This window comes from Balaenoptera musculus, chromosome 18 (genome assembly GCF_009873245.2).
Source record: "Balaenoptera musculus isolate JJ_BM4_2016_0621 chromosome 18, mBalMus1.pri.v3, whole genome shotgun sequence".
NCBI classification, from domain to species: domain Eukaryota; kingdom Metazoa; phylum Chordata; class Mammalia; order Artiodactyla; family Balaenopteridae; genus Balaenoptera; species Balaenoptera musculus.
In genome coordinates this window covers 4,832,237-4,855,029 of record NC_045802.1, presented here as the reverse complement: position 1 = coordinate 4,855,029, position 22,793 = coordinate 4,832,237, and the positions used below count along the sequence as shown (strand labels likewise).

The window sequence follows — 22,793 nt, the reverse complement described above, 5'->3', positions numbered from 1 at the left end:
GGGTTGAATGTTTTTTCATGTGTTTTATTTAAACTTTTGAATCTTGTTTCTATAAATTGTTGATTTCAAGTCCTTTGCCAACTTTGTATTTTCTGTTGTGTTTAGATAAACTCTTTATATTATATGTTGAAGATGTTAATAACTTTCAGGTTTCACTGTTTTTAACTTTTTTAATGAGTTCTAATGCATGGAACTTAGTTTTATGCAGTCATGTCTGTAGCTCTTCTAAAATGTAATTTTTAAATTCCTTTTATTTTAGGAAGGCTTTCCCTAAATTTTCTTCTCAATTTCTATTCTATCATTTAAAAAAATGTAAACTGTGAACTTCCTGGCACGTATTAAATGTTTACGGAAGCTCTGAAGGTGAAGCTTCCTGACTAGGTGGTTATCTGAGTGCGTTTTGTTGGCTGGACCACGGGCGCCTTGTGTGGCCAGGTGGCCCCGGCTGCCTGTGTGTGGCTCGCTGGGGCCGGATGGCCTGGCTTGAATCCTGGCCCTGCCGCTTCCTGGAAGTGACTTTACCACTTGATCCCCTTTCCTCACTTGTGAAATACCGTTAATAGCAGTGCCACAGGGCATGAGACCCTGCCCCTGAAGTCCTTCCTCTTCAGGCTCAGGGTGCATGATGCAAGCACAGGTCAAGCGCTTAATGTTAGCGACCCTCAGGTTTCCACGACATTTACTTATTCCTGTAACTACAGGGAACGTTCCACAGAGTTACAGACCTCACGTTTGGAAGGGGCCTTAGAGATTCTCTGGATTAAATAGGTAGTTCATGGTGCCTTTGTTCCCTAAACCTGACTGCACAGCAGACTCACCTGGAGGAGCTTTGAAAAGTGCAGGTTCCAGGCTTCATCTCGGACTTAATCAGAATCTCTAGCATGTATGGCCCAGTATTGTTTAATGTTAACAACTTCCTCTGTGGTTCTATGCATTTGCGTTGGCACTGCCAAGAGGTTGTCCAGCTTCTACTTTAAAACTTTCCATGTTGGGACTTCCCTGGTGGTGCAGTGGTTAAGAATCCACCTGCCAATGCAGGGGACACTGGTTCGATCCCTGATCCAGGAAGATCCCACATGCCAGCGGAGCAACTAAGCCCGTGCGCCACAACTACTGAGCCTGCGCTCTATAGCCCGCGAGCCACAACTACTGAGCCCACGTGCCACAGCTGCTGAAGCCCGCGTGCCTAGAGCCTGCGCTCTGCAACAAGAGAAGCCACCGCTGTGAGAAGCCCGCGCACCGCAACGAAGAGTAGCCCCCACTCGCCGCAACTAGAGAAAGCCCGCGTGCAGCAACGAAGACCCAATGCAGCAGCCAAAAAAAAAAAAAAACTTGCCATGTTGTAATATTTGTGGAGTAATAGATTAAGTGAGCTAATAAAAAGCAGTTGTTTCTTATCTCCTCAGTACATTATGTGTGAGGATAGGTTTTGCTCTTTTCTCATTGATCTATTAGTATTTTTTTTTAAGATTCTCTTTCATCATAACTTTATTTTCTCCAAATTCAGTCATAATTTGTATATGTGAAAGATACCTATTTCTTGTACATTACTATAACAGTTCCAAACATTTTCCTTAGTTTTGATAGAATACAATTTTTTTTTAATTTAGTTTTTTAATGAAGTTATTAATTCTGAAATAAGTCTCTGTATATTCTTATTTTTAGAGCTTTTTGACAACTACATGCAGCAAGATGCCCATGAATTCTTAAATTACCTACTAAATACAATTGCTGATATTTTACAAGAAGAGAGAAAGCAGGAAAAACAAAATGGTCGTTTGCCCAACGGTAATATTGACAGTGAAAATAACAACAGCACACCAGACCCAACGTGGGTTCATGAGATTTTTCAGGGAACATTAACTAATGAAACCAGATGTCTTACTTGTGAAACTGTAAGTATATCATAAAATTTCGTATAGAACAAATCTAATCCATTATATTAAATGTTCTTTGAGAATGGGTATGAGAGATGAACTTGAAAGTTGTAATCCTCAGGTGTAGAGTATATGACTGTGACAGATGCGCCTCTCCGTTGTCTGCTTATTAATAGTGAACACTGAGGTGGCAGAGAAATACTCGCTGCAGTTTGAACTATTTGAGTTTGTTTCACTACAGGAGACCATAGAGCCGTGTTCTGGAAACTATAGTCTTAGTTGAGCTCGTAAGAAACCTGTAAGTCAGGGAAGTATATTAATTAGTTGTTCCTTTTCCTACAATTATGTTTGTTGTTTATGGTTGGAGTAAAAACTGAAGCGTACTGTGTACACTCAAGGAGGGAAACTACCCACTTGCTGGGTAGTTTGTGAAGATGAGCAGTAGGTAAATATCTTGAAAACGGTTTACTCATAGGTTCGGATAACGCAGGCCTCCGGTTAAGTTCTTACCTTGTTCTCCCTTGACGAACGAAAGGTCAGACTCTTACTTAGGCACCTTTATCCAGTTCTGCCAGTGACCCCCTTCACAGCACAGCCTCCTCTCAGCACAGGGTCTGGTTTTAGAGTTCAGTGGTTTGCATCGCCTGTGGTCACCATGCTTCCTTTAGCCTCCTGCAATCTGGAACATGTTCATAGTCTTCTTGTCTTTTATGATACTTAACATTTTTGAAGACTATGCCCCTCCCCCTTTTAATCTAACATTCCTCGTATCAAGTTTGTCTGATGTTTCCTTCTAATGAGATGCAGGTTGTGCATTCTTTTTTTTTTTCTTTTATTAATTAATTTTTTATTTTTGGCCGCATTGGGTCTTCGTTGCTGCACGCTGGCTTTCTCTAGTTGTGGCGAGCGGGGGCTACTCTTTGTTTTGGTGTGCGGGCTTCTCATTGCGGTGGTTTGTCTTGTTGTGGAGCATGGGCTCTAGGCACGCGGGCTTCAGTAGTTGTAGTTGCAGCACGTGGGCTCAGTAGTTGTGGCACGTGGGCTTAGTTGCTCTGTGGCATGTGGGATCTTCCTGGACTAGGGCTCGAACCCGTGTCTCCTGTATTGGCAGGCGGTTTCTTAACCCCTGCACCACCAGGGAAGCCCCAGTTGTACATTCTTGGCCGGAACAATTCATAGTTAATGTGTCCCCGTCAGGATATCACATACAGGCACACAGTTCCGTCTGCCCCTCGTTGGTAAAATTAATTTTGATCTCCCATTCACGGTGTTGTTCAGTTTCTCCACTTCATAATGACTGTTTTTTATGCCCTTGTAACTAGTAGGCAGACTGTGGGAGACACAGATATTCTTGTTCCTCATCAAAATCTCCCCCCAGACTTAGCATTCACTGATGATTTTTGCCCAATCCAGTCTTTACTGTGATGGTTGTACTGCTAGTTTTTAATAGCAGAGGAGAGTAGCATGGTCAACTGGAAAAGAGTCCACAAGCAAGAAAAGTAAGGGAAATGCTTTATGGATGTTGGAAAGAATAACATAGTCTACTCGGTTAACTGAATCAGATAAACTTATACTGGCAGAGACTAATAAGGAACTGTTTTTTTTTTTTTTTTTTTTTTTAAATAGATTTAAGAAAAATGGAGTGGAAAGTACAGAGAGTTCCCAAATTGCCCCCCTCCCCACTTCCCCCTAGTAGTAACATCCTTGGCATTAGTGAGATACATTTGTTGCAACTGATGGGCCAGTGTCCCATTAATTAATACATTATTATCTAAAATCCATAGTTTACATAAGGGTTCATTCTTGGTGTTGCCTGTTCTTTGATTTCTCTTTGTTTTGACAAATGTATACTGATGTGTCAGTCACTACAGTATCCTACAGAGTGGTTTCACTCTGTGCTCCACATATTCCTGCTTCCCTCCTCCTCAACCCCTGGCAGCCACTGGTTGTTTTACTGCCTCCATAGTTTTGCCTTTTCCAGATGCCATGTGGTTGGAATCATAGAGTATGCAGCCTTTTCAGATTGGCTTCTTTCACTTAGCAGTATGTATTTGAGGTTCCTGCGTGTCTGTTCACAGCTTGATAGCTCATTTCTTTTTATTGCTGAATTACGATTTATTGTCTGGAGGTACCAGAGTTTATCCATTCACCTACTGAAGGACATCTAGGTTGCTTCCAAGTTTTGATAATTATGAACAAAGCTGTTATGAACATGCATGTGCAGGTTTTTGTGTGGGCATAACTTCTCAGCCTCTTTGGTTAGTGCAGCCCTGGGGAGCACAATTGCTGGATCATGTGGTAAGAAGAGTGTGTTTAGTTTTGTAAGGAACCACCCGAGTGGCTGCACCATTGCACGTTCCCACCAGCTATGAGTGAGAGTTCCTGTTGCTCCACATCCTTATCAGCGTGTGCTGTTGTCAGTGTTTTGGATTTTAGCTCTTCTGTTGTAGATGTGTAGTGGTGTCTTGCTGTTGTTTTAATTTGCATTTCCCTGATGACATATGATGTGGAGCATCTTTTCATGTGCTTATTTGCCATCTGTATATCTTCTTTGGTGAGGTATCTGTACTGGTCTTTGACCCATTTTTAAAATCAGGTTGTTTGTTTTCCTATTGTGGAGTTTTAAGAGTTCTTTGTATATTTTGGATACCAGTCCTTTATCAGGGGTGTCTTTTGCAAAGACTTCCTCCCAGTCTGTGGCTTGTCTTCTCATCCTCTGAACCGTGTCTTTGGTAGATCAGAAGTTTTTAATTTTAAGTATTAAATTTTAATTTTAATAAAGTCCAGTTTTTTCCTTCATGGAAATGCTTTCGATGTTCTTTAAATGCTTTTGGTGTTGTATTGAAAAGTCATAACAGACCATCAATGGGTGTAGAGTTGTTGCGAGTGGGAGGCCCCGGGGACCAAGTCGGAGGTCCCTCCCATTGCATCGCGTCGTCCCCTTGCGCGTAGGAAAAGTGATGACTAAAGTTCTGTCCTACTCCAGTTCAGATGAATAAGTAGTAACTTCATTTTTATAAGATGACATTCATAATTCAAACAGAACATTGTTCAATTTTGGGGGGAAATAAAAGAAGGTCATAAGTGAAGATTATAGTTTGGCCTTTTGGGCTAAATTTTTTTCTTAAATGATAAAACAATACAGATATCACGTCCTTTGCCAAACATTCTCATTCAATCTTGGCCTGTGTTTTTTAAGAAATAGTGTATATAGCACAGTTTGTTTTATGCTTCACAGTATTACCACGATTAGGGCAAGTAGTGGAATTTCACATCACACTAGCCTTTGCCAGTAAGAAAATCAGTCACAGGTGCACTTTGGTGTTTTACCTCTACAAATAATGAAAGTTATTCATTCAGTGTCCTTTTGGATAACTTGGGGGAAAAAGAATTCTTTATATACTTAATTATACTTAATAATATTAATAATAGAGTGCACTTAATTCTATCATTTTGGAACTGTGATTAAAGAAATCAAAGGTTATAAAGCAATTATACTCCAATGTGAAGATTTAAAAAAAAAAAGAAATCAAAGGTATTTCCCTATTTTTACAGATAAGCAGCAAAGATGAAGATTTTTTAGACCTTTCTGTTGACGTGGAACAAAACACATCCATTACTCACTGCTTAAGGTAAGTGCAGAGTTATTTATTTTGACATGTAATGACTGTCTTTGGTTTAGAATATTTTTAAATGAATACATAATTTTCTGGTATGGACAAAATTATTTTGTGTTTTACACAGGGGTTTTAGCAACACAGAAACTCTATGCAGTGAATACAAATACTACTGTGAAGAATGCCGCAGCAAACAGGAAGCACACAAACGGTAAGTTAGTGTTTTTGACATTTATAGTGATTCTTTGGCAGTGTTGTAGATGGGCTTTTCTAGCTGAAAGCGATCTATGACAATTTGCAATGAGAGAACATTCTTTCTTTTATCACCAACAGCTCAGACTCATTAGGTAATTACTAGATAAACAGTATTCAACTCTGTACCCTCGGGTGATTTTCTGCATTTAGTGATTGTTTAATAATCATAAACCAATACAGTTAAAATATTTTGCTTTGAAGCTTTCTTGATTATGTAAACTTTTTCTTGGTGAGGAAGGATGAGGGGAAAGTACTTCACTCACCCTCACCCTAGTTTCCACTGTTCCTAGATAGGATTTTGTACCTTCTCTCAGTATATTATTATAAAGATGGTATTTTGGTATCAAGGAATTGAATCATCATCATCATCATCATCCTGATTATTTTACTGTGTATTTTGAATCAAACTCAGAAAAGTTGCGTGAACAATACTAACAACGTTTTTTTTACCCTAAACCATTTGAGAGTGAGTTCCTGAAATGATGTCCCAGGATGCTGGACACTTGGGTAGCTGTTTCCTACCAAAAAGGAAGTCTCCTGTGTACCGTATCCATCCAGGTCAGGAAAGTAACACTGATGTGCTACTGATATCGTAGACCCTATTTTAGTGTCACCAGCTGTCCCAATAATGTCCTTTATAGAAAAAAGGATCCAGTCCAGAATCACACATTGCATTTAGTATTCATGTCTCTTTAGTCTTTTTTACATTTAGAACAGTTCCTTGGTCTTTTCTTGACTTCCATTACCTTGGCACTTGAAAATTATAGATTAGTTATTTTATAGAATGTTCTTCTTTGGGTTTGTCTCATGTTTTTGTATGATTAGGTTCAGGTTATGTATTTTGGGCAGGAATCACACAGAAGTGATGCTGTGTTCTTCTCATTGTGTTCTTTTAAATGGCACACGATTCTGATATGTGTCAAGTGTCAGGGTTCCCAAGACCGCTCCTGGATTTGGGGATTGACTAGAAGGACTTGCAGGGCTCAGCATATATAGTCGTGCTCACAGCTGAGATTTGTTACAGGGCAAGGGGACAAGTACGGTCAGCCAAGGGGAAGCCAGGCCAGCTTGCAAGAGTCCTGTCCCCGTGGGGTCACGCAGACGTACTTAGTTCCTCCAGCATCAAATGTGACAACGTGGGAGAAGTGTTGTCTCCCAGGCAAGCTCATCACCAACTCGGTGGCCGAGATTTATTGGGGGCTGGACACGTAGGCATCCTCTGCCTGGCATGTACCAAAATTCCAGGCTCCCGGAAGGAAAGCAGGTGTTCGGCATAAACCATATGATTTGCACAGACAGTTCTCAGGCGCATCGAGACACGCTTGTCAGTTAGGGAACAGTGGGGACACCCCCCAGTCAGGTTCCCAGATGTTAACCCAGCACCGTCCTTGCACCCGGCCTTTCCGAGAACAGTCTGAGGCCTGCTCTGAGGCTCTGTCCTGCACCTCCCGTGACTGGTACTGTTCTCTGTGGACACTTGACTAAGGTGCTGTCTCCCAGGATTCTTCACTGTGAAGCTGTGCTTTTCCCCAGTTGTAATTCATACGTATTTTGAGATTGAAAGTTTGATGAGAAATGGGGATATTTACAATTTTTTTCATTCTTTAAATCTCAGTGAGGACTCAGGGATTCCTGTTTTATCCCGTGGGTAATGATTGTCTCGTTTATTTTCATGTTCACATTATCCCGATTTGGCCAGCAGGAGCCCCTTCCCGCTGCCTCCTGTGTCTTTTGCCCCGTCCCTTCGTTCTCCAGCCCCTCTTTACTCTCTAGTGCAACAAGATGTCCAGGCTCACTTTGTACTTTCCTTGCCCCCCACACTGGTACCAGCCGTTTCTCGAAGGAGCCCTGGTTCCTTTTAGGGGGAGAATAACGTTTAAAAACCAGGACTGTGGTGTAGGTGTGCTCGTTGCCGTTGCCCTGTCACTATTCCTGGGCCCCCTTAGTGAACAGAACTGGAGGACATGCGTGCTCGTGTGTGTACATATGTACACACATTTACATCTGTACTTATTTATCTGTTGGTCTATCTATATCAAAAAACCACAAATTCACAGCGGTACCTCCAGTTTCATCCAACACCATAGGGTTTATTCTGGTTTTCTCCTTTTTAATATTTGTAAGCCCCTCCTCTGACACTACAGATTGGCTCCCATTATCCTTATATATTTAATAGTTTGGTCAGTGCCCCTGTAGGTAGCCAGGCTTATCACTGCACCCTTGCCCCCCCAGAAATAAACCCGCATTTATATGCTCAATGATCTTCAACAGATGGTGGTTGGAAAACTGGGTATCCACATGCAAAAGATTGAAGTTGGATCCTTACCTCATACCATTCACAAAAATTAACTCAATGGGCTTCCCTGGTGGCACAGTGGTTGAGAATCTGCCTGCCAATGCAGGGGACACGGGTTCGAGCCCTGGTCTGGGAAGATCCCACATGCCACGGAGCAACCGGGCCTGTGAGCCACAATTACTGAGCCTGCGCGTCTGGAGCCTGTGCTCCGCAACAAGAGAGGCTGTGATGGTGAGAGGCCCGCGCACCGCGATGAAGAGTGGTCCCCACTTGCCGCAACTAGAGAAAGCCCTCGCACAGAAACGAAGACTCAACACAGTCATAAATAAATAAATAAATAAATAAATAAATAAAAGAACGTGAATTTCTTTAAAAAAAAAAAAAATTAACTCAAAATGGGTTAAAGACCTAAACATAACACCTGAAACTATAAAACTCTTAGAAGAAAACATAGGGGAAAAGCCTCACGATGTTGAGTATGGCAGTGATTTCTTGACTATGACACCAAAAGCACAAGCAACAAAAGCAAAAACAGATAAATGGGACTATATCAAACTTTAAAACTTATGTGCAACCAAGGAAACAACGGAATGAAATGACATGAATGGGAGAAAATATTTGCAGAATATTAACAGAATGGGAGAAGATATTTGAAAACCAGATATCTGATAAGAGGTTAATATCCAGAATGTAAAGAACTCACACAACTCAACAGTAGAAACCAAATCACCCAATTAAAAAATGGGCAAAGGACTTGAATAAACATTTCTCCAAAGATGACATACAGATGGCCAACAAGCATATGAAAAGATAACATAACTAATTATCCGGGAAATGCAAGTCAAAACCACAATAAGATACCACCTCACATTAGTTAGGATGGCCACTTTCAAATAAAAAGAGAAAATAATGAGTGTTGATGAGGATGTGCGGAAAAGGGAACTGTGCATTGTTGGTGGGAATGTAAAATGTTACAGCCACTGTGGAAAACAGTGTGAAGTTTCCTCAAAAATATTAAAAATAGAATTACCATATGATCCGGCATTCTGCTTCTAGGTACATATCAAAAAGAACTGATAACAGGATTTTCAAAGAGATATGTGCATTCCCACGTTCATTGCTCTGGTATTTACAATAACCAAGAGGAGGTGGAAGCAACTTAAATGTCTGCTGACAGTCACGCATGGTCATAGGTCGTGTTCCCCTCACCCCCAGCACCATGTGCCCCAGTTAGTCCTGCTTGACATTAAGTTTATAAGAGGAAACTGTGGAATTTTATGTACAATTATTAAGCTTTTCTGTGTGGTCAAGACTTGGCCTTTTTCTTTTCTAATATAAACATTTAAAGCTATAAATTTTCGTCTAAATGCTGCTTTGGCTGTGTTCCCACAAATTTTAACAGGTTGTATTTGCATTATCATCCATTTAAAAATCTATTCTAATTTCCCTTGTGGTTTTGTCTTTGTCCCATGGATTATTTAGAAGTATATAGCTTAGTTTCCATATTTCAGGGTTTTTTTGCTATTTTTTTGTTTTTTAATTTTTGTCAGGAAACTATATCCTGTGATCTCTGTCTTTTGGAATTTATTGAGACTTCTTTCATTGTCCAGTACATTAGTGAATGTCCAGTTGTACTTGAGAAGAACATATATTCTTCAGTTTGAAATGGAGTGTTCCAGAAATGTTGATTAGATACATAATTTGGTTGTTCATACCTTACCTATTCCTACTGACTTTTTTTCTTAGAGAAGTCTGTTAAAGACTTTAACTCTGTGCATTTATCTGTTTATTTCTTTAATTCTATCAAATTTGGTATTTGGAGCATGAAGCTTTGGTATTTGGTACTTGAAGATTGTGTCCTCTTGATTAATTGGCCCTCTTTATTATGGAATGTCCTTCTTTATCTCTAGTAACACTCCTTGGCTTGGGTTCTACTTTGTCTGATATTAGAATCAGCCAGAGCCAGCTTTGCTGACTTTGTTAATGTCTTTTTCCATCCTTCTACTTTTTAAAAATAGTTTTAAATTATAATTAGATATTATCTAATTATAATTAAATAATAGAAAGGTAAATACCTCTTATGTTAGTGCAAAATGAACACACCTTATTATTTTAAAGATGTAAAAGCAAGAAAATGTATATCATAAATTCATCCAAATTTTAATCATTGTGTAGTAGGTAAATGCCATTTAAAAAAATCTAAATAGAAAATTAATTTATAAGTCAGTTTACAGAAGATAAAAATCAATGTTGGGGACTTCCGTGGTGGTCCGGGGGTTAAGACTCTGTGCTCGCAATGCAGGGGGCCCGGGTTCGATCCCTGGTCAAGGAACTAGATCCCACGTGCTGCAACTAAGACCCGGCACAGCATGCATGCGTGCGTGCATAAATAAATAAATATTTTTTTAAAAATCAATGTCTATTTCAAACTTTAACTAAAAAGGAAAAAAGGTTCTCTGTCCTCCCGTTTTTTTCTTCAGCATATTTGTCTTTTGGAGAAAACATTACATTCTGAGACCACTTTTTTAACAACAGAGATCAAGAGCTCCCTAAGGTAACCTTTCTCCACACATGTCTGAATGGAAGGAAAACCAGAATCCTATCAGTTCTTTGGTGTGTTGGTGGAATTGGTGTTTCAAGCAGGAAATCAATTTCTTTGTTTTTCCTTCTGCTGCACAATCTCCATAATGAATTTTTTTTTTTTTTTAAACATCTTTATTGAAGTATAATTGCCTTACAATAGTGTGTTAGCTTCTGCTTTATAACAAAGTGAATCAGTTATACATATACAATATGTTCCCATTTCTCTTCCCTCTTGCATCTCCCTCCCTCCCACCCTCCCCATCCCACCCCCCCTCCATAATGAATTTGACTCAGCTTATATATGTGTTCATTTCTTCCTGAGCCATTTCAGTGTGAGAAGAATTTTGTGAGATAGTCTCTCATCATCTTTAAAATGTGGCTCCACAGATATTTGTGTTTGACTTTATCCTGTGTCTCTTCACAAGTGTTGGGTTTCCTCTGGGAAGAAGTGCTGCTGGGAGGATTCATGTTCCTCCCGTGTTGTCTGACGGGGCGTATTTTATAAGCCAGCATTTGGACATGTTCTCTTTTCTCCATTTGGGCTTTTCCCCCCTCTGCTCTGGCTTAATTTCTAAAAGCACATTTTTCCTAACCCCCAGGCCATATCTGTCTCCTCTTCCTAATCTTAACTGACTGTATCTAATACACTACTAACATATTTAACACTTAGAAAAATCCTTGTGGGTTTGCACCTCACTGGACATTTTCAAACGATAGTTTGCTTTTATTGTTTTGAAAGAGTTTGTTTTAACAACTCTATACCGGTTTAACTGAACATCTGATGTTTAAGAGTTGGATTACTGTGTATATAAATATATATCTTGACTTTTTTACTTTCCGTAAGTATTTTCCCATGCCATTTAGAAACTTTCAACAACATTGTTTGAAGTTGTATAATATTCTGTTGTGTTTGTATTGTAATGTATTTCAGCATTTCCTGTTGTTGAATAGCTAGGATTCTCCCACTTTTTCACAGTATAAAATAACTCCAGAACTGAATTCTTCTCAGAAGTCTTGTATTTGAGATGATATATTTAGTTTCGATTACTGAGGCAAAGGCCATAAAGGCTGTTAATTCGTATTGCTAGATTGCTTTCCAGGAATGATTAGGTTTTACGTTTATTTTCACTAATGTTTTCCAAAAGCCAGGTTAATAAACATTTCCGGGATAATAAGCTGCTGTACCACATTTAAGATCTGTAGAATGCAGATCTAGAATAATGCTATAAAATGATTTATTTTCACTTCATTAGAGGCAGAGGTTTAATAAATTTCATTTTTTAATTATGAAAAGTGTTTTGCTTCACTGAACACACACAGAATTCAGTTCTGTAGTATTTGTCAAGTACCTACGTGTGCTAGATGGAGAAATATAATAAAAGAGACGGTTTCTGTCCTTCTGGAGTCCAGACCCTAGAAGAGAAAGACCCAGAATCATCTAAATGTTTTATAGTGTAATAAACTGTACAGATATGAAGTGAATCTGTAAAGTGCTGATGGAGGGTTGAGGAGAACAGTTATTTGTGCCAGAAGATCAAGCGTTGGCGCTGAAGTGAAATGGGGGAGCAGAGGCATCTCGGGGAGAGGCTGCCTGGAGGGGTCTTCAGGGCATTTGGGGATGGGGAGGCCCGTGCTTTACCGGTAAAAGCTTCACTCCTGCGTTTCCAGGTTATTTTATTCCCGTTCCAGGATGCACGCAGCCACTGCTCTTACTAAGGAGCTGTTCCTTGTCTCTGGCAAACGCCTTTAATGGATGGTCTTTAATGCTTTTCTCACTGTCTCCTGCTCTCAGTCTGTTACTGAATTATATAGCTGAATAGAACAAATGGATCTCAGCCTCCATTCACCTCCAAAGGAGTGAGCGGCCTTAAGGAACTGGTTTTTCCTGCAGCTGGCACAGTGACCTATATTTCAGAAGTACACAGTTCTTAATAAAGGAATGTACTATCATATCTCTTTGGGAGCCATACCGAGTGCTGTGTAGATTATGTGGTTTGGTGGTGATGGGGGGCAGGGGCCGTCTTAAGGCTTTCAGAATTTTGCTTTGCTAATACAAAAGTCATGGGTAGAAATATGCAAAAGTGGGCAGTGCCAGGCTATGAAAACTATCAACTGTTACTTGAATCGTGAAGTTTGATAATTCTTTTAAGGACATGGTGAATGTCTTTTATGAAATTTTGTTTTCATGTTTATTTTAACAGGATGAAAGTTAAAAAGCTGCCCATGATTCTAGCTCTGCATCTGAAAAGATTTAAATATATGGATCAACTTCATCGATATACAAAACTTTCTTACCGGGTAGTTTTTCCTTTAGAACTTCGTCTATTTAACACTTCAGGCGATGCAACCAATCCTGACAGAATGTACGACCTCGTGGCCGTCGTGGTTCACTGTGGAAGGTAACAGGGCCGTGGGCCATGCTGGCAAGATGCTTGGTGGTGGGCAGTGCACGCACAGGATACTAGTGAGCCACTCGGATGCAGGCCTTTCGGAGGTTTCTGTAGCCCTCGGTGCTGTAGGACGAAAATAAGTTTATTTCAAATGGATATTTCAGATACATTTTACCGTTTCCTTCTTAAAACCTTTATATATTAAAATAGTGTGTTATTGCCTGGATTTGATACTTGTTCTTATTATTTAAATATTATTCTGGGAACTTTAAGTCCTGTTAGTTTTTCTTTTCCTTTTCTTTTTTCTTGATTATTGGTAAAAAAACACTGCTTAAAGAGATTTTACAAAATAAGTTATTTCTGAGATTAATTGGATATGTTCATCATGTTAATGATTGTGAAAAACACTTTAAAGAAAGGTTTTGGAGATAATCTTCAAAGATAAGCTTTCTGATTTTATAAGTCCGTGTGTTTGTTTCCTGTTAGCCAATATAGTGTACTATCTCATCTATAGATCTTAATTTATAAAATAGCTCAAAAAATTCTCAAACCACAAGAGTATCACATAATCAGCATTTATATTTGGAACATACAGTCTTCATTGACTATTTAGAATTTCCTGTAATAATTTTATTTTTTATTTATTTATTTTTGGCCGCACTGTGCAGCTTGCAGGATCTTAGTTCCCTGACCAGGGGTGGAACCCAGGCCCCGTCAGTGAAAGTGCCGAGTCCCGACCACTGGGCCTCCAGGGAATTTCCTCCTGTAATAATTTTAAGACAGGGCGCTCATCCTTTTCCCCCCGGCTGTTGGAAACTTGTACTAACAGCGCGTTGTACTCCAGCCTCTCAGGAGCTGTCCCTCCCTCGCCCAGCTTTCTGCTCGGAATATGTCAGGACAGCTGGGAGGGAGCCGGCTTCTGTCACAGTCTTTAACCTCCGTGGTCTGTGTCAGCCCATCTGCTACCTCTTATCCTCAGCAATAATCTTTGTTTTCCATTTTTGGAGCATTATGTTTCTAAAGTAAGAGTGATGACATCTGAACAGAGGAAAACGATATCGGGCACCTTACAGAACCCTGGTGTAATGATCAGACTGGAGGTTTATTTTAGCATTAAAAGTGGGTTTTTTTTTTTTAAGTTTTGAGGTATTTTCCTCTACAGTGAAAAAGTACTGTCTTTGTGTCATTTTGTCACCTAAGATATTCATCTCAACTATGGAATCAAAGATGTGAGGGAACTTGGAGGCAGCTTATTCTTATATCTGAGGTTGCTACTTTTAAAAGAGTATTCACCATAAAGAATAATCTGTGTTGAAAATTACTTCAAAGTCTGTAATATAATAATTGTGGTAGAATTATAATTTGATTTAAAAATTATATATAAGCTTTTATAGTGAGTCATATTTAAACTGGGAGAGGTTAAAAATCTTCGACGTGTTCTTTGTAAAGAATTTCTTTCAGGGACTTCCCTGGCGGTCCAGTGGTTAGGACTCTGCGCTTCTACTGCAGGGGACACGGGGTTCGATCCCTGGTCAGGGAACTGAGATCCCGCAAAAAAAAAAGAATTTCTTTTAAAAGAAATAATCCCACCTTTATTTTTACATTTTTCTAGATTTCTGTGTTCCAGATTTGTTGAAAATGAGATGCAGAGGCAATTATAATAATTATAGTGGTGCTAAGAGTTAAGTACTTAAAGCTAGCACTAATAATACTAAAAAAAGTCACTTGTTTAAAGAAGTTTATGAAGTTGGAGTTTGATTTCAGAACCAAGGATTCAATATCTTTACTTTTTCAAGCATCACATGGAATCTTTCCTCGAGAAAAACTATTGCCAAGGGTTTTAAGACTCAGAAATAATTCTACATGCATTGTTTTGTAGTTTAATTCAGCATGTTCTGGCTGTGATCGCCTCTCTTCCCCCCAAAAAATGCTAGAAATTTTTATTTAAATCTTTTATAGAAGCAAATTGGAAAATTACTTCAAAAATAATAATTTTAAAAGGCAACAGAATTTTATAGTATAGCTTTATATAAGGGGAATACTGGTTATATCTCTCAAAGTAGAGTACTGATTATTTGGTTTTAAAATTGAATGCCAGTTCAGATCAATGTAGCTTGATCTTTTGAGGGAAAGAATAGGTAAGGAATATTTTTATCTGTTTCAGTTTTTCTACTTTATAGAACGTAGAATATAGGGCATAGAAGAGCAATGCTAATAAACTTTGTATAAAATTAACTTTTATTTCTCTTTGTTTTAGTGGTCCCAATCGAGGCCATTATATTGCAATAGTTAAGAGTCATGATTTTTGGTTGTTGTTTGATGACGACATTGTAGAAGTAAGTAGTTTCCTAATTTCTTGTTTTTCTTCAAAGTTGTGTATGTATTTTGCTCTTGACTTTTTCCTTCCAGCTTCTCATTGTATATGACAGGTCTTCAGAGTGTAGTCTAATTTCTACTTCTTACTCCCTAACATCCAGTCCCATTGCTGGAATGGCCAGCTAACCTTTAAAATGTTTAGAATAGGCACTTCCCTGGTGGCACAGTGGTTAAGAATCCGCCTGCCAATGCAGGGGACACGGGTTCGATCCCTGGTCCGGGAAGATCCCACATGCCGTGGAGCACGTAAGCCTGTGCACCACAACTACTGAGCCCGCATGCCGCAACTACTGAGCCCGCGTGCCACAACTACTGAAGCCTGCGCACTTAGAGCCTGTGCTCCACAACAAGACAAGCCACCGCAATGAGAAGCCCTCGCACCTGCACCGCAACCAAGAGCAGCCCCTGCTCGCCACAACTAGAGGAAGCCCGCGTGCAGCAACGACGACCCCATGCAGCCATAGATAGATAGATAGATAGATAGATAGATGAATAAATAAAATAAAAAAAATGTCTAGAATAAAACAAGGGAAATCTTTCAACAACAGAGCTAGTTTAAAAAAAACACTATTAACAAAATAATTTATTGAGCTATAAGACACAGTAAAGTATGCAAATTTTAAACAACTTAAATTTTTACATGTGAATGCACACATGCGCACGCACACACGTAACCGCCATCTAGATCAAGATATAGTATATTTTCAACACCCCAACAAGCTCCCTTATTCCTCCTCCTGGTCAGTACCCACAGCTTTCCTCCCCTACCCACCATCCTCTGGAATCCACTATTTTGAATTTTATTATGTTACTGTGATTAATTTTGCCTATGTTTGAATATAAGTGGGCTCATCCAGTGTGACTGCTTTTGTGTCTGGCTTTTTTCACTCATCAGTACCTATGCAACTCAATCTTGTTGCCTGCAATAGTAGTTCTTTCTTTATTGCTGTCTAATTTTCCATTGTACGGATATACCACATTAGAAACTTGACTTTTTGTCCACTGTTGACTATTAGAAATAAAACTGCCCTGATTATCCTTGTACAAGTCTTTTGTTGGACATAGGCCCTCATTTTTCTTGGGTATATTTTAGATTGAACCATATGAAATAGCCATTTTTGTAGGTCCCAAATGGTTGACAGTTAGTGGTTTCCTATAGTTCGGCCTACACCCAGGAATAGAATTGCTGGGTCACACACAGGGTATTGGTATGTTCAGCCTTAGAAGATGGTGCTAAAACATTTTCCCCAACGTCTGTGCCATTTTACATTCCTCCCAGCTATGAATGAGAGTTCATTTGTTCCGCATTCTGACCAATACTTGGTATCATCCGTCTTTTTAATTTAAGCCATTTGGATTGTGCAGAGCTGTTTTATGAATGAGAAAATGAAAGGCATTATTCTAAGAAAGGCTGGAGATTTTATTGGATTTAAGCAGTTCAAAGAGCTCGTTATTGTACTAACGTTTATGTTTTGCCTCACAGAAAATAGATGCACAAGCTATCGAAGAATTCTACGGGTTGACGTCAGATATCTCAAAGAACTCTGAGTCTGGCTACATCCTTTTCTATCAGTCCCGGGACTGAGGGAACCGCTATGGAGAGAGACTTTCTGCCTCATTTCTTCTCTGGTTATTTGGGAAAGGATCAAGCACCAGTTTTCCAAGAAAAGAGAAATGCAGGAAGCTCAGGGGGCAGTAGCACACTTTGCACACAGTAAAGCAAAGGCTGGATTCACACGCTCTTCCTACCATGGTAGTTGATTGATTTGCTCAGGTATCATGCTGTCTGTGCAGTTCCATACAACAAGGCAGTGAAATCAGAGATACCAGCTCCTCTTGTAAAACAGCCTTCCAGTAATTGACATGCATTTTCTCTTCATTAATTGCACCAATAATGATTGAACTCCTTGGGGGTGCAGTAGAAAGAAAAGGAGTCTGTGAGGTTGTACTGACAATTGCAGGAGATGATGTTGAACACACTGCATACATTTGCCTGGTTGAACACGTCGAGAAGCAATACTGGGTGGTCTTTTCAAGCGTAAACCAGAAATACTTTTGGGCCCAACACTTGCAGTTGCCTTCCTGATGTGAAGAAACTAACAGATACTAGAATCCAGTGTCAGGAAGACAAATACGTTTGCTTCTCTGAAGAAGCTTATAATAATATACAGTATATGTATATCTAGGGAACAGTTGGTCAAAAGTGGCTTTTTGTTTCCCCAAGGGGAAAGACTGGCTTTGTAATTATAATTTTTTTCCTTATTTATTTTACTTAAAACTGGTAGAGTCTAAGTATTGTATGAAGTGCCCATGATTGTGTCAGTAAATTTGAGCATATTTTTATTAGTTTTTGTCAGTTTAACTAATCCTTTTGTTTGTTTCTGTTTTTAAGGTGAATTTTAAACTCTGTTTTAAATCATAAGTTACCTTAAGAAAAATTGCAGTGAGAGGAGGTACATATTCTTTTTCAGGAGGAACTGATATCTCTGGCTAAATATTTGTCCTAGTTGTCAGTCAGTTATTTTATTCAGTTTTAATTTCAGCAAAATTAAAAACTATCAAAAATTCCCTATCATTGTGGAATGATCTAAGAAATCCTGGTGCAGTGGTGGTGTGCTGGTCTTGAGAGTTCTTCAGTACTCTGTTTCAGGTTGAGGCCATGTTTGGAAAATTCATGTCATAGCAGTTACGTTATTTTCAAATGTTCTTTATCCTGGAAAGAAGTGATCCATCCCAGCCCCAGCGCCTGGAGAGCTAACAGACCCTGTGAGGATTACATTTTAATGAGGTCGACCAGAAGTACTTTGAAAGCAAGTCTTTTTTTTTCCCCTTCCACCTTTACAAATGTTATTGGAATTTAACTTTGTGTTTAAGACTTCATTCTGTTGGGAGTTTCAAGAAGTAATATGTGTGGTGTAAGATGTATGTAAACCGTTGCAGTTGACACTTTTCCATGCATCAAGGAAGTTGTCTGACAGTGGCCGAATGTAACTGGCTGAAAATAATTGAATATATATTCAAGATAATAGCAATCAGGTCTTAGATGTTCTTTATCCATGTTTTTCCAGGCAGTAATCTTTCTTTTTTAATTGTTGTAATTTTGTAAACTTATTTTACTAATACTGTTGAATCTGAAAAACAAGCAACAAAAAAATATTTTGTCTGCTGCTATTATTAACATTTATTATCTGTATCTTTTAGCTCAGGAAATGACTTCACCTGTTCGTTCCATGAATAGATCTTTAACAGGGTCACTTAGCTAATTGGGCTGTTGAAACAGATGTGCTGGGAGAAAATGATGATATATTTTGACAGATTGCTTTTTAAGAGACAGTTCCTAAAGCCTTACCCTGGCTGGAATGGTTCTGTACAAATTATATGGCCTGCCTGATCTACCAACATGGCACAGAGAATCACAACCAAGAATGTGGGCAAGGTGATAGCTGCGGAGGTGGATGCATTTTTTATTTTGAGGGCTTCAGCCAAATTGTCTTGGAATTTAAAGCTAAATTTCTGCAGCTTTCAGTATGGAGACGAGGAGTAACGTGAAGCTGAACCAGTTTTTACTTGCTTTGGGCCACAACATGTATGAGAAGGATAGATGAAGTCATTTGCATAAAGGTACAGCATTGGGATACTATGTTGTGTTTGTTTTTACATTTTGCATTTTAAAAAACATACAGTGAAGTAAAAGCCAAGGTTAAATTTCCTGTTAAAGCAAGTTCTAGTGTTGTTTTTGAGTTCCATGGTAGTCACACACTGTTCACATCTACACCCTGTTTAATAGGATGACTTGTCAGGAGGGGACGATGGGGTGATGGTTCTCAATTTTCTTTGTACACTCTAAGTGCAGCTGCATCTACGTAAAATGTTTTGAAGCTTCTCAGAAATACAGTATACTTTAAAAACATGTAGGGTTAGGGTCGGGGGGAAAAATGCAGATATAGTAAGTAAGAAAAGTGACCCATATAGAACACGTTGTGAGGTTGTGTGCTGGTCCGACTGACTGAAACGAGGGGCGGGTTTCAGTTGTAAATGGTGGCTGATGGCTGTCTAACTGTGTACATGTTTGCTGGGATGGCTATCCCATATTTTGTATATTGGAATAAAAATTTCTATAAATTATCATAACTGAAAGTAAATATTCTAAATTAAGTCTCACTTCTAAGTCACATGGCTTCTGTCTTGGCGGCTTTACCTTTAGAAGCTGGCTCGAGACAGGAGCCCTGAGACTTTAGGCAAAGGGAAGAGGTGGGGAATGTAATATATGGGTCTCGTCGCCTCTAACCATCCGTGTAGGGTTTTTTCTTTCCTTGACGGCAGTAGAAAGACCTCACTTCCATAACTTACTGCTCTTGATACTTTCTTTAAAGCTACTTTTCAATAAAGATTCTCTCATGAGGTATTTACCTGGGAGTTGGGAGGCTAAGGCGCTCAGGTCCTGGCTCTTCAGTGAATTTAACCGTGTGACCTTGGGCAAGTCACTTAACCTCTCTGTGCTTCAGTCTCCCTATCTTGTAAAATGGGAGTAATACCTACCTCACAGGGTTGTTGTGGGGATTAATTAGATATAATGTGTGTCAAGCATCTAAGGTTCTTGAAGAAGGCGCTATATAAACACAAAATAATATCTATTAAAGTTGGTTTATTTGTGCTTGTGGGGTTTTGTGTGTTTTTTCCTTTTTTCCTCGAATGCATTTGCAAACTAGAAGTACACACTTCGGACACTGTGTTACTGGTTTTGCTCAAAAGTTACTACTTTTGTGACCCAAAGAGATTTTCCCAGAACACATCCCATTTGTGTAAAATAGCATTCCGTACGCGCCTGCGTGTTTCTTCAGCATCTACCTTGCATTTATTTATGTCTTTATTTAGTAGCATTGTCTTTCCAAAAATCCCAAGTTTAGAAATTTAAACTTACAATCTCAGAGGGCAAAATATCTAAACAGTCACTGTTCCTAGCACCCCTCCTCCCTTCCAGGGTAGTACTTGCTCCTGTAGAATCAGCACATGAACTTGAGAACTTGAAGCTTCGTCAACTGTTGAGTGACTGCTGTTTACTTATCCTCACCATTCTTGGGAACCCCAGCCTGGAGGCGCTCTTGTTTATTCACGTCTCCGAAGGACTGTTCTCAGAGTGAACACAGTACCCGCAGGTGGGACACTGACATAATCATCTGTATCATGTTGAACTTTGAGTAAATGACATTGTCTGTTTTCAAGAGTTTTTCGTGGACTGTTGAAAAGCCAAGACCACCCCTCCCTTTTCTAAGTTCCCTTGTCTTCCAGTATCTGTGCGTGTTATTTGAAAGCTTTTCCTCTTCTCCTCATTGATGTGTTTTCTGTGATAACCCTTTTTTAAAAAATCTCCAGAGCTGCTGAAATAACCCACCGTTTTTGAGTTGAGCATGTGATAGGCCCTGTACTCAGCATTTTACGTTTTTTAAAGATTCATCTTGAAGACAGTGTCTATGAGGTTCATTTTACAAAAGAGGAAACTAAGGCTTTTCAGAGGTTAAGTGATTTTTCCCAAAGTCTCTCAGCTGGAAGGTAGTAGATCCAGGTGTCAGTGGATCTTAACCCCTTGTTTCCCTGTGGAAGGTTCTAAATTACTCTCAGGAATTCTCCCTCAAGCAGCCACTATGGACCCCTGATTTCTGAAGAAACGAGCTTACACTATTCATCATATGCCACTTACTATAATCCACCTTAATAATGGGTTCCTTTCTTAAATTTCCTCACCTGCTGTCAATGATTTGCCCTATAATTAAACTGATCTAGGACTTAATGAAAACGTCATACCTTCTAATTGTTTTCAAAGAAGCAAAACTCTTTGAAGATCAAAAAAACAGCCCCACTCTACTGATAAGTCATTCCCAAATCTGGATAATTAGCAGAATCACTGGAGGAATTTTACAAACGTTCAGATTCCCGAGATCCATCCCCGAAGATTTTGACTGACTGGAGATGAGAAATCGAGTTCTCAAAGGCTCCCAGCTGATTCTAATCATCCAGGTTTGGGCCTGTATTAGAACTCACCTGAAGTTCTAGATCACGGTTTCTATAAGTTCACTGCCAATCTGGAGTTGACCTGTTGGGAGCATTGTCAAAAAGTGAAATCATCTAAGGAATACTCATGGGATACTTAAGAGGGACAGAACTCTTGTCTTTCCATACAGCATTTGAAGGGCTGCCGTCTAGGGGGTGTTTTGCTTCTAGGGTTGAGTTGGGACAGAGCACTGGGAAGAGCAGAAAGGCCCTTAAGCACAAGGGAGAGCTCTCTGTTGGTTCAGCAGTGAGAGAAGATAAGAAATGAAGCCTCAAGCTGACGCGTTTCACCATTGGCAGGTTGGGGTGCCTAGACTGGCTCAGAGGTTGTGCTAGAAAAACAAGCTCCTTCCCACGTGAGGCTGCAGGGACAGAGGGCGGACAGGGGCCATGCGTCCTAGGCCAGGGCTCGTATTAGCTCCACATCACACTGCCCTGCATCTTTTAAAATAGCTGGACATAGGGTGCTATCATTTACTGCAGGGAGAATCTAGATTGCACTGGTCATTAGGGTGGGAAGCACCCCTTCGCCTGTCCCTGACTTGAAAAGAGGGAGGTGGCTTGAGCAAAGCACAGCATTCTCTAGGTTTCAGGTGGCAGGAGCTGATTTCGTATTCCTTCCGTTTGCGGGCACAATGGCCTTGGGTGAACCTACCCTGCATAAGAAACGCACTCCACCGTCTCTCAAAATGCTTTCCTTTGGAGAACACTCAGGTTCTTCAGATTTAGGAACCTCCGAATCGTGGCCGACTTGATCGAAGACGTTAAAAAGTGACCGAGGAGCGATGGCTCACCTTGTGCGGTGGTGCAGCCCTTGCCCAGTAAATCCTGGAAAGTGCATCTTGGGTCATTGACAAGATTGCAGAAGAAGAGACGTGATTCTACTGTACTCGGCCATGTCGTCACAAAGTCTCACCCACTGCAAGGCCCAGGAACAAGACAGTGATCGCATACTGTCTGTGCACATTTTGGGGTGATAAAAGCAATGATTACTTGTGTTGTTTATAACCTATTTACGGAAACTTCTGTTTGCTGGTAGCTTTTCCCTTCAGGAAGGAACCATTTTCCAAATGGTGTTCGTTTTAGGCTGCAAAAATGAATTTCTTGGCTGGACTTTGGCTAGTTTTTAATAACCTGCCAGAGCGTCGTACTTATTTTAAGGAAAAATAAAAAGTGATCATAGGATGATGAGGAAGGTAGACTTACAAAATGGCCTGTCCGTGGATAAGATGATTAGATGGGATAAGGGAAGCTTCAGAAAATATAAGCATCTTACCTATTTTCCCAGCGTTACATGTATTTATCGTTCTAAAAGCCATCTCAATTGTTGCACTCTGCCCAACAGATGTAT

The 22,793-nt window shown here is 39.8% G+C and overlaps 1 protein-coding gene across 1 annotated transcript in view; it reads left to right on the top strand.

The window, feature by feature from the left end:
* Positions 1–20,054, top strand: part of USP12 (ubiquitin specific peptidase 12) — a 79,386-nt gene extending 59,332 nt beyond the window's left edge. The window contains exons 4-9 of the mRNA XM_036831641.1: positions 1,666–1,895; positions 5,433–5,509; positions 5,622–5,705; positions 12,830–13,027; positions 15,276–15,354; positions 16,878–20,054. Coding sequence (XP_036687536.1) covers positions 1,666–1,895; positions 5,433–5,509; positions 5,622–5,705; positions 12,830–13,027; positions 15,276–15,354; positions 16,878–16,979 — 770 coding nt within the window. The 3' untranslated portion in view covers positions 16,980–20,054. The remainder of the gene's footprint in view (positions 1–1,665; positions 1,896–5,432; positions 5,510–5,621; positions 5,706–12,829; positions 13,028–15,275; positions 15,355–16,877) is intronic.
* Positions 20,055–22,793: the final 2,739 nt, after the last annotated feature.